The 12,070-nt window shown below is 36.6% G+C and overlaps 4 protein-coding genes across 4 annotated transcripts; 2 read left to right on the top strand and 2 right to left on the bottom strand.

Annotated features, from left to right (window-relative positions):
- Positions 1-6,189: 6,189 nt before the first annotated feature.
- LOC131439563 (histone H2B-like) lies at positions 6,190-6,587 on the bottom strand. The gene has a single exon (XM_058610719.1). It carries the CDS (start codon positions 6,562-6,564, stop codon positions 6,190-6,192), a length of 375 nt encoding a protein of 124 aa, XP_058466702.1. The 5' UTR covers positions 6,565-6,587.
- Positions 6,588-6,815: 228 nt separating this feature from the next.
- LOC131439562 (histone H2A) lies at positions 6,816-7,190 on the top strand. Its single transcript, XM_058610718.1, has one exon. The coding sequence runs from the start codon at positions 6,816-6,818 to the stop codon at positions 7,188-7,190; it is 375 nt and encodes a 124-aa protein (XP_058466701.1).
- Positions 7,191-7,849: 659 nt separating this feature from the next.
- LOC131439561 (histone H3) lies at positions 7,850-8,304 on the bottom strand. The gene has a single exon (XM_058610717.1). The coding sequence runs from the start codon at positions 8,258-8,260 to the stop codon at positions 7,850-7,852; it is 411 nt and encodes a 136-aa protein (XP_058466700.1). The 5' UTR covers positions 8,261-8,304.
- Positions 8,305-8,590: 286 nt separating this feature from the next.
- LOC131439565 (histone H4) lies at positions 8,591-8,952 on the top strand. The gene has a single exon (XM_058610721.1). It carries the CDS (start codon positions 8,591-8,593, stop codon positions 8,900-8,902), a length of 312 nt encoding a protein of 103 aa, XP_058466704.1. The 3' UTR covers positions 8,903-8,952.
- The last annotated feature ends 3,118 nt before the right edge of the window (positions 8,953-12,070 follow it).

The raw sequence follows: 12,070 nt of genomic DNA, 5'->3' as shown, positions 1-12,070 counted from the left end.
CTTTCTAAACGAGAAAGGCGAAAACGAATTATTAGCATAGGGTAACCGTTACCGTTTCAACTCCACAATTAATCTATTTCCCGAAAACTTTAGGTTAGAGTGAGATCTGCTACCTCGGTTCGAGGTAGCAAAGAATTGGCTCAAAGAATAAAAAAATTACATTTTCTTGTTGCTATAGTAGGAGTCAGTCACGTACCCAGAGGGGGGGCCCGAGGGGCCCTGGCCCCTCCCGAAATCGAAAACAGATATATAATTATTTAGAAGATCTCAGACATGTGTTACAAAAAAAATAAGACAGTAAACAGATCCAGTGGAAAAGTTTATAGCGTCTGTTAAAAAAACCCGTAAAAAGCACACCGAAAATCAGGTACATAAGCAATCTTCAGTAACATTACTTTTTATCTTTGGGCTCCTCCTGGGTACCGGCCACCATACCCACTATTTCCAGAATCAAGAACAGAAATGACTCATCAACTAACATGATCTGTTAATTAGAAGATATTACCAGCCAGTTTCAGATAACCCAATCGAAATTTTTTCGAAGCACAAAAATCGGTTTTCACAGTGATTTCAATCAATGTCAAAATTAAAGGAAATGGTACAGGATGACCAAAAAGTGCCATGAGGATTAGTACTGAGCAAAATTATCATACTTTTAGCAAGATTCTGAGAATGAAAAAGATGTCCTGCCGCTGGAATTCGGCACGAGTGCTCCGAAGCGACCTAGGTAGGCTAAATTAGGCGAAATGGTTATGAGGTCGGTTCTTTGGGTTTGTCTCGGTATACTTTTCGTGGACTACCTCGAACAAAGAAAAACACCTTCGACAGCAAGTATAAGTGTGCATTGTTATAGCGATTGGTTTTTCGAGACAAGGCACAGAGCAGAGTGTGAGCTTCATTTTGGAGTTCTGACCGCTTCTTCCGGACCTGTCCCGAAACCGCAAGCCGGATTGGGTTAAAATAGCATACAAGTCTATGAATCCATAAGACCATCCATTCTTACATTTGTGCAAATCGTCCTAGTCATCTCTGAGAAATTTATGTGAGTTCCATTTTGGAGTTTTTGACTACTACTAAGAAGATTTTTCTGTTGTAGCATCGTCACTCCCAATGACGAATTTAAATTTTTATACTTATCACCCTGTATAACCAGAACAGAAATACAAAGTAAAAATTTTGAATATATTCATGCAGGGCTGAAGAAGTCCGTACTGTCTGAACTCCAAGTTTTCTTCAAAGAATGATGTAAGGAATTGGTATAGTGAACAAAACAGACCGCGGCGATTTCAAAAGTCTGTAAATTTTTACAAACGTCTACAAAAAACGTGATTTTCAAGTCTTCAAAAAAGTCTGCAACTGAAACATGTCTGCAGCTTATTTTATAAATCTGTTGATTTACAAACAAATCTGCAGGTCTGACATCTCTGATCCAGACACGGAAGATGACTCGATGAAATTAAATAGGATCATGTGGGGTTATAAAGCACTTCATTTGAATATAAATTTATTTAAATCTGCTCGATCATCTGTTCGACAAACAATCAACAAATTTTACAAACTAGAAGAGCTTGAATAGTTTCAAAAATACACCTTTAAAATTGAAGGTTTTAATACTCATCACTCAGTTTTTCCTGAACCAGAAGTCGAAGCCGAACTATGGGACTATATGATAAAAGAAATGTAAAAAATCGATCTCTTCCCTTTGATACATATAACTTCTTGCTTCAATCCCTCATTGTGCAATCCAAAATATGTGAGTATAAAGGCTATAGCAGAATAAGCATGTAAAATCTGCCCCCAACGGGAATTCATATTGTTATACCACATTCGAAAGGTCATAGACTGTAAACTATTTTCTCAAAGTTTCAACCCTTTAACTGCCATATTGACGGAACTAGGGTGGTTCTATTGATTTTTATTTTATTTGATTTTTGAAGAAACTGCTTCTCCGAAAAATTTGAAAAAAATCAGGCATGTTTAAGGCATTATGGGGATGCTTTACAATTTTTTCAAAATTTTTGAAGATGTATTTCTTTTATTAAAAATTACTAGAAATTTTTGAAACATATTTTTTCCCTCTTCCAATTTTTGCACCACCCTGGATTTTTTAGTGATAAATAAAGAATTTTTGGACTTGTTAAAGTAGTATGTTTCCATATTTTTTAAAAATGTGGACGACCAAAATATTTGATTTTTTCTAAAAAATTAATAACAGTCGACCATGCGTCCCCATCGAATTCTAAGAGAAGGAAACGCATGGTGCTTTATCTTAGCAGTTTCTAGTAGTAGTCGACCATGCGTTCCCATAAAGTTCTCTTAAAAGGGAAACGCATGGTGCTTTGTTCTAGTAGTTTATGATGCAACTCAAGCGCAAGCCTTAGAAATCAAAGTAACGAAAAGAAGGAAATGAGTATCAACCTTTGCATAATACATACACGATCATACTTCGGGTACAACCTAGAAAGCTACAAAGCGAGAACTTACTGGTATGAGGTTCATATATGAATGGTAGTAATACATGAACGTCGCGAGTATCACACATATGAAATTCGGTTATGGTAGTCAAGAACTAGAGCGAGTGTCAGTTTTTTACGTGTTGCTGATGGATGTAAAGAAAGAATAATGAAAGAAAGAATGAAAATTTCATTACAGTGTCAAAAGTTATCATAAAGATATGCTATCCAGGGATGTGTACAGTTTTCTGGAAAAATGTATAATAAAGATAAAGTTGGAGTTTTGTGTTTGAAAACTTCAATCGAATATCTTTATGATGGTTTTCATGGTTTGTAGACTGAGAGCGCTGTATATTTTTTTATTTATTCTAAAATTTGAAACAACAGATATAAAAAAATAGTGATGCGTTATTTTTCATTTTTGAGTTATAACCTTTGCATAATTTCAAATCAAGCATTTATCGACCATGTCTATTAAAAAATTTGATTCGCTGAATCGATCTCTTTAATTTTTGGGTATATTGTGTAGAAAGCTCCATATTTTCCAGAAAATATCTGAGAATACATAATTAACTCAGTAAGTTATTTTTACTCTCAGAGGAACGCTTCCAGGTTTTAACAGGTTTAATATGGTCAAATATCATTGAGCTTCGTGATATGCTGGTGTAAATGAGAAAGATTTATTCGTATTTTTGTTCAAATTGCGAACGGGAAGTTCTAATAAGATAATATTATCAATCCTTGGATTGGAACGAGTGCAACAAGTATCGGAATATAGTAGCTCTGGAACAGAAGCTTTTGAAAAGGATGTTCTGCCAAGTAATTTTGGATTTAAAGCTTTATCACGAGATGACCCAATTGAGACATACAGATCACAAAAAAGCTATTCGGGCCGGTAATAAGTCTCATTTTTAAAAGCTTACAAGTACTATATCGAGTACACTACAAATTCGACTGGATATTTGGGAATCCAGCGCCGTTGCTGTGAATGCGTTATTGGCAATAGAACTGTTGGTTGCTGTTCACACGAGGCCGCCATTATTCACTACCTTTCCTTATGCTCGGTTTTTATCCAGAATTGTGAGACCGGTGAAAATATTGTCAGAAATGCTTAAATCAGAACAGCTACCAAGTGACGATGATAATTCTATAGAATAAACGAAAAGAATTAGAGAGAAAATGTGTGCATTGAAACAGCAATGTATTTTTATAACATTTTTATCCCATTTCCTATTTAAATGAAAAATACAGTCAATAATTTTCAGAAATTTTTTCGTGACCTTTCTTACATGAATCTTCTTAATCATTTCATAAAGACAATTGAAGTTTCAATTTAATAATTGACCCTTTTGAGTCTTAGTTCTGACTCCTACTGCGTCCGTTAGTTCATCCAATAGCAAAATTTTATTAAAAATGATGTGCTGATAAAAAAAAACTCCAAGTGGGTTATGAAATCAACCACAAAATGTATGAAAATTTCAGCTTATTTTAAAATTTATAGCAGTTCATCGTTTGGTTTAAATAATATGATATTTAAAAAATAAGAGGAATATGCTTTATTAAACTCAAATTGATGAGTATTATATTAGGATAAGAATTCTATGTAAAAGTGATGCTACGGCGAAGAACAACTTATGTAAATTGCCTTAAGAAATAAACGTATTTATGGAAAAACAGTTCTAAGAAATCGATTCCAACCTTCATCAGTGGCCACTTTTGTTTGACACCAATATAAAAAAGAAAAAATTAAATTCACTGCTGTTTCAACTCGCTATGTATTTAGTGAAATGTACAGAGCTGGCAAAAAGAAAACCGCGTTGTACGAGACCCAACAGTGCAAAACGATTTGACCATTTCATGAAACACTATCGAATCATCGAATTATATACAGTCACTCGCTCTAGTTCTTGACTGCCGTAACCGAACTGCATATGTGTGATACTCGCAACGTTCATATATTACTACCATTCATATATAAACCACATACCAGTAAGTTCTCGCTTTGTAGCTTTCTAGGTTGTACCCGAAGTATGATCGTGTATGTATTATGCAAAGGTTGATACTCATTTCCTTCTTGTCGTTACTTTGATTTCTAAGCCCTGCGCTTGAGTTGCATCATAAACTACTAGAACAAAGCACCATGCGTTTCCGTTTTAAGAGAACTTTATGGGAACGCATGGTCGACTACTACTAGAAACTGCTAAGATAAAGCACCATGCGTTTCCTTCTCTCAGAATTTGATGGGAACGCATGGTCCACTGTTATTGATTTTTTAGAAAAAATTAAATATTTTGGTCGTGCACATTTTAAAAAAACATGAAAACATACCATTTTAACATGTCCAAAAATTCTTTATTTATCACTAAATAATCCAGGGTGGTGCAAAAATTGGAAGAGGGAAAAAATATGTTTCAAAATTTTCAAGTATTTTTTAATAAAAGAAATACATCTTCAAAAATTTTGAAAAAAATTGTAAAGCATCCCCATAATGCCTTAAACATGCCTGATTTTTTTCAAATTTTTCGGAGAAGCAATTTCTTCAAAAATCAAATAAAATTAAAATCAATAGAACCACCCTAGCTCCGTCAATATGGCAGTTAAAGGGTTGAAACTTTGAGAAAATTGTTTCCAGTCTATGACCTTTCGAATGTGGTATAACAATATACATTCCCTTTGGGGGCAGATTTCACATGCTTATCCTGCTATAGCCTTTACTTAAATTTATAATTACTTGCACTCACTCTTCAAAAAAAAAAACAAAAACTACTTAAGACACAAGAATCATCAGTTAGATGCATTATTTCTTATTTGTGGGCCCCTCCCGAAACGAAATCCTGGGTACGGGCCTGGTAGGAGTATTATATACACATTATTTCCAAGATGCCAAGATCATCTCGGTAAACTTTAAAACAACTGAATTTAAATTCTCGTTATTTTTTATCTGATAAGTAGTTTGCATTCACCGAGATTCTCGGTTTCGAGAAGACTATAAATTGCCGAGATGTTCGTCGCCTTTGGAAAGCAATTACGGATATAATAATCCGAGTATTTTGGAAAAAGCTATCTTTGCCGAAATTTCAGTCAAATATCACTTTGCCGTTCGCTTTCGGCATCTTTTTTTGCCCAGATCAAAATAAAGTTTTATGTGTGTTTGTTTGGCTTTAACTATGCTGTGATATTGACTCAGATTCCATTGGGATCCGTTGATTGTAGGATCACAAATCAACAAACTAAAGCGTTTAGTCATTCGTATTGCGCGTAGTGTGGCTGCCTCGCCCCACGTGTACTATTTTTCGCAAACATTCAATAATATCGTAATATTGAGAATATCAAAAATATCATAACTGATTATATCATCGTATTCAGCACAACTTTTACTGTTAGAAACGCTTTATGGACTTTTTGTTATATAACCCAAACTCGAATGATTATAAATAATAAAGAACGATAATCTTAGATCGGCGAGCGATTTTTTTCCTAAATATAATGTTTCTAAGAAATTACGTCACCGAGAAAACTAAAATTTTGTTGAACAGTGCAACTCCGTGAATTTTAAAAACAAATCACTGCCTCGTCCCACTGACTGTCCACTGACCGCCACACCCCATTCTACATGAATATTATGTCGAAACAATGAAATGTAGTAAGCGGTAATGAAGTAATTCAGTCCAACTCTTTGGTAACAAATTGATGGCCCTGAAAAGGGCCGATGTTAGAGGTTATTGGTCAGAAGAATTTACTTGGAACTGGTATATTTGGTGACAGCCTTTGTTCCCTCCGAAACGGCATGTTTCGCTAATTCTCCTGGCAGCAGCAGGCGAACGGCTGTCTGAACCTCGCGAGACGTGATCGTAGAACGTTTGTTGTAATGAGCCAGACGAGAAGCTTCGGCAGCAATACGTTCGAAGATATCGTTGACGAAGCTGTTCATGATGCTCATGGCTTTCGACGAGACTCCGGTGTCCGGGTGAACTTGCTTCAACACCTTGTAGATGTAGATAGCGTAGCTTTCCTTACGGCGTTGCTTGCGCTTCTTCTTGTCTCCCTTCACAATGTTCTTCTGAGCTTTGCCGGATTTCTTAACGGCCTTTCCACTAGCTTTCGGTGCCATCTCGATTGTTGTACTGTACTTTCAAATGCTTCAAATATAGTGATGATGAAACGCTATCTGCCACGTCTTTTATACTTGATTCCAAACTAACACATGCCCATCCCTTATTCATTTTCACCCTCCCTATTTCACCCCAGTAGTAAATAATGCACTTTGAAATTGGTATATAAGAAGGGTCTTTCCGGGCTTCAAGCATCAGAACCAATTTTCGGTTGGAAGTGAAAGAACGGTTATAGAAAATCTAACAAAACATGTCTGGACGCGGTAAAGGAGGTAAGGTTAAGGGAAAGGCAAAGTCCCGCTCAAATCGTGCCGGTCTTCAGTTCCCTGTGGGCCGAATTCACCGTCTGCTGAGGAAAGGAAACTATGCCGAACGCGTCGGAGCAGGAGCCCCTGTCTATCTGGCAGCTGTGATGGAATACCTCGCTGCTGAAGTTCTGGAATTGGCAGGAAATGCTGCTCGCGATAACAAGAAAACAAGAATCATCCCGCGCCATCTGCAACTGGCCATCCGTAACGACGAGGAGTTGAATAAGCTGTTATCTGGTGTTACGATTGCTCAGGGCGGTGTGCTACCTAACATCCAAGCCGTGCTGCTCCCCAAGAAGACCGAAAAGAAAGCCTAAATGAAAGCATATTGGCACTCAAACTGAACAAAACGCCCTTTTCAGGGCGACCAATCTACTCACAGAAAGAATTAACTCGAATATTCATAAACTCTACTCTACATTGCATGCGCGTCTAGATTCATAAGTCATTTATTACGAATCGTTTTCAGTAACATGGTTGAAAATAGTTTCTACGTTGAGTTGGTTCAATGCATAGGGCGCTAGACCTAGAAGCCAGTCGATATTCAGGTAGACCAGGGTGAATTTTCAATGCCAATAAGACTAGCTATGCAATGGTTCTGCACGCTAAGAATCGATTGCGAAGTCCGTTGAAACAGAATGATTAAATTACCTTATTTCAAAAGTAACAAAACTATTTTTGAAACGCATAAATATGTAGCGTAAACATAACAGTTTTGCAGATGAAATATCAAACAAAAACAACTGCACTTCCTTCCTTCCTAAAATTAAACTTTGTTGATAACTTACCGCCACTTTTTCAATACGGACAACATCATGGACAGCTTTGATGTGAAATGGCTTTCTAAATCAACAAAACTCCATTGATTTTTATCAATCACACTAAAAATGGAAATATCGAGCAAAAACTCTCATTAAACTATGCAGTGGTCCTGAAAAGGACCGTTGATATGTTTGATGTCAGTTGAATGTTAAAATTAAGCACGTTCTCCGCGGATGCGGCGTGCCAACTGAATATCCTTCGGCATGATGGTCACTCGCTTGGCGTGGATGGCACACAGATTGGTATCTTCGAACAGACCCACCAAATAAGCCTCGCTGGCTTCCTGCAGGGCCATCACGGCCGAGCTCTGGAAACGCAGATCGGTTTTGAAGTCCTGAGCAATTTCACGAACCAAACGCTGGAATGGTAATTTTCGGATCAACAATTCCGTGGATTTTTGGTAACGACGGATTTCACGCAGAGCGACGGTTCCTGGTCGGTAACGATGTGGCTTCTTAACGCCTCCGGTGGCTGGTGCACTCTTGCGAGCGGCTTTCGTAGCCAGCTGCTTACGAGGAGCCTTTCCTCCGGTGGACTTACGAGCGGTCTGCTTGGTACGAGCCATTGTAGTATTTTTTTCTGTTATCCTTGCGATAAGTGTAAATTCAAACTAACGATATTTTTCAAGCTTGATCCCTTTTATACCCTAAACGAAGGCAAACTGATACCTGAAATTTCGCGCCCTTTTCAATATTCTAACATCTGCTGTTTGTTGCATAAAGTATATAGAAGGGGACGAGTGTATGAAATGTCTAAGTGTAGATTGCAGATGTATGAGTATTAGTGAGGTTGCTACCAACGAAAAACATATAAAAACGTTAGCTTGTAGGCAATCCACATCTCAGTTTTCGATTTATACTCTGAGAGCATCAACTAATCAATTTACTGTACGAGAATGACTGGCCGCGGCAAAGGAGGTAAAGGACTCGGCAAAGGAGGTGCCAAGCGTCATCGAAAGGTTCTCCGTGATAACATCCAGGGAATCACCAAACCAGCCATTCGTCGTCTCGCCCGTCGTGGAGGAGTGAAGCGTATCTCCGGTTTGATCTACGAAGAAACCCGCGGTGTGCTGAAAGTGTTCCTAGAAAATGTTATCCGGGATGCTGTGACCTACACTGAACATGCCAAGCGAAAGACCGTTACCGCGATGGATGTCGTCTATGCGCTGAAACGCCAAGGACGCACTCTGTACGGTTTCGGCGGTTAAATTATCAAAGCCGATACTGTCATACAAACGGCCCTTTTAAGGGCCACCATATAAAAGATAAAGAACCATTTCAGAATGCTCCGTCCAGCCGGACGTTTTTAGTTTAATCACTTAAAGTGTCAAAATAAAATTTCAGATATAAAAATCACAAATTGGTCGCCATCTTTAAAAAAAAAATACAACGCGCATCAAATGTGTATGCTATGTGATGATTTTTTCGTATTCAGTTATAGCTATTAACACTTTAGATAACATCGTTCGTAAATTCAATGACAATCGTGCTTGTGTTGCACGTTACGTGCAAGAGAATAGTCCTAGGTAAATTAAAGAATCTGCCTTCTCCGTTTCCACTTGGATATATATATGATAATTTCTTATTTAACCCTAGAACGCTCTCGTGACTTTTTTGTATACGTAAACGTTCTTTAGAGTACATTTCTACCCCAGAATTCAAATCTATCTAAAATTACTTTACTTCAATGTACTTAAAAATAAACGATAAAGTTTCAATTCAAAACCTATCGCAAAGAAGGCTCTATAATAATAACAAAGGTTGGTTAGTTCAAGTGACGTTAAAATGGTTCACAAATGCTCACGAAACTTCACAAATGCTTACTAAATAGGTACTTGCTTTACAATAGAAATAATAACAAAGGGTTTTGTTTTGCTCCTAAGAATTAATATTTCAAGAGGAATCTTTTGATCCAATGCAAATACAAGGCGTGATTTTTTTTTGTTATTTAGTGTATCTTTAACAAAATTTATTGATTTTCTCGTAGTAGTTTCGAACTACACTACGGAAACAAATTGTTAGCCGATTTTTTGTGGAGTATATTTGAACGAAGGAAAAAGGGAAAAGGAATCCTCAATAATCTCAGTTCCACAATTCATTTCATACTTTTAAACCATTAGTCAGAGTGCGATTTGCTATCTACATTGTACAAACATTGTACATTCGCTTCGAATTTTCGTGTCGCTATAGCTGGAGTATTAGATATATTTCATTTTAATTTTGCTGTCATATTGTTTATTAGGGCTGAAGCGAAAATGCTGGCTCCGATTCCATCGCGATTTGTTGATTGTAGACCAATTAGTAATATTGTACTAATCTACAAAGATCGCTTGACCAATGAAATTTCTATTGGTTCCGCTACATATGTTAACATTCACAAGTAAAATTGTATGTATGGGTGCCACAAATTGTAAAATTTATGTGTTTGAATTCGTAAATACTCAGGTAGTCAATAAGCACTTATATAGATAGTGCAAGAGCTGTTTATATGTACCTTAAACTCTGTTTGCTTCATATTGGCCATCTGAAAGTTTACCTGTTGCGATTTGAACAATATTAAGATGTTTGGATGCTAAGCAGCCGCAAATAAGCATTGTTAATGAATAATAGGTTACCTGAGTAACTTTTCGGTTATCTGAGTACAATTCGACAACGTTTTGCCTTTCTCATATAGAAAGGCTATGCAATCACTTTAAAACCCGACTAGTAAAAATTGGTCCGGAGGTGTGTGTGCGTGTATGTGTCAGATAATCTCACTCACTTTTCTCAGGGATAGTTTAACCGATTTTGACAAACTTAGATTCAAATGAAAGGTCTCATGGGCCCATACGGATTTCCTGAATTTCATACGGATCCGACTGGTCTGAAAATTAGTCAAATCGATAGTCATTAGATTCAAATGAAAGGTCCTGTGGTCCCATACGGAAATCTCTCAATTTCATCCGAAATCGATGTCCGGATCCGGAAATATAGGGTAAAGTGTGTTAAAAATTTTATATCATCTCTGAAAAGGGCGAAAAACCGTAAAAATTTCTAAATCGTCCTCAAATTTTCTCCAATTGATAGTTTTTATCTAGGACAGGACCTGACAATTGTTAATCCATTTTTAGGACCAATTTCGGACCAGCTCGTGATTGGTTGAAATTGACATAAGCAAGTACAAGTTGTTGAAATCAATATTACTGCAGGGTGGTAGAAAAAGTGTTGTCAGTATCGTCGGTAACAATGTTGCTTGATATTGGATATTTTATTTTTCGGGTCATCTTTTCAAAATTATTAATTTCAATAGGATTTATATTCAATTTGTTTTTAAGTCCTGTCAATGCGGAAAGTATACGAGTACATTTAACAATCACTGGATGATACAAAGAGAAAGCCTGAAATCACGAAGTGTGATATGGACGAAAATATTGATTATGTTGGTTGAGAATAGTACCGAATCTTTGGATACTTCTGTATGTTTTTTTTTTCTCAAATAGAATATGTTGAATACTTTAGTTAAAAAAGCTGCAAAAATTAATTACCCAAAATTGAGTGTTTTAGAAAAAATTTATTAAGCTGTTTCAACTAAACGTTTTCTTCAAAACAAACATCTGATCAAAATGAATCCAGAGCTATATTTTTGAGCGATATAACATTTGTCTAAGTGTTTTCAAATGATAAATAATTGTATGTTATAAGGGGAGAAAGTTTTCAGAATGAATAATTATCTCTACTGGCAACAGTGATCCCGAGGCATTTATTATTTACAGCAGGGAGCAACCGGAATAAGAAGAGAAATATTTTTCTGGAAAAAGAAGCCAGTTGTCTGGTCCTGTCCTAGGTTTTTATCAGTAGTTATCCCCAAAATACTTCTGCAACATTTTTAATGATCCCGCAGCCGGAATTCCATTTGAAACAAGAAATTTCAACAAACTCGTTGTCCATTTTTTTCCATGGTAAAAGTAGCCAGACAAATGTTTCGTGTCGTAAACAAACAGCTGCCAAACACACAGTAATTGACATATCCCGCCCAAACAGGTACGTCAAAGAAGGTATTCACCCCTATTCTGTACGTCGATCGATTCGAAATATTCCGATCGAATGTGCAATTTCCATTCTGCATTCCATTCGAGTTGGTTATGAACTAGAGATGGTCAGGTATAGAAATTTTTATACCCGAACCGAAATTTAAAAAAAATACCCGTACCCGATCAATAGTAAAAAAAAATTACCCGTACCCGACCCGTACCCGATAAAAAATAAAAAACCTGTTTTAATCCACCTAGTGGTGTAATGATGCCTTTCTCATATCAATCATACTATCATACCTATATATAACTGTGGTATTCTTCAAAATTATTTTTCTTCGATTCTTAAAAGATTAATCGAAATAG

Source organism: Malaya genurostris, chromosome 3, assembly GCF_030247185.1.
Source record: "Malaya genurostris strain Urasoe2022 chromosome 3, Malgen_1.1, whole genome shotgun sequence".
NCBI lineage: Eukaryota > Metazoa > Arthropoda > Insecta > Diptera > Culicidae > Malaya > Malaya genurostris.
The sequence above is the reverse complement of the archived record's forward strand: the minus strand, read 5'-3'. Positions and strand labels throughout refer to the sequence as shown.

Excerpts from the sequence above, each read along its gene's own strand:
- LOC131439563 (XM_058610719.1), bottom strand. The coding sequence starts at position 6,564 with ATGGCACCGAAAGCTAGTGGAAAGGCCGTTAAGAAATCCGGCAAAGCT.
- LOC131439562 (XM_058610718.1), top strand. The coding sequence starts at position 6,816 with ATGTCTGGACGCGGTAAAGGAGGTAAGGTTAAGGGAAAGGCAAAGTCC.
- LOC131439561 (XM_058610717.1), bottom strand. The coding sequence starts at position 8,260 with ATGGCTCGTACCAAGCAGACCGCTCGTAAGTCCACCGGAGGAAAGGCT.
- LOC131439565 (XM_058610721.1), top strand. The coding sequence starts at position 8,591 with ATGACTGGCCGCGGCAAAGGAGGTAAAGGACTCGGCAAAGGAGGTGCC.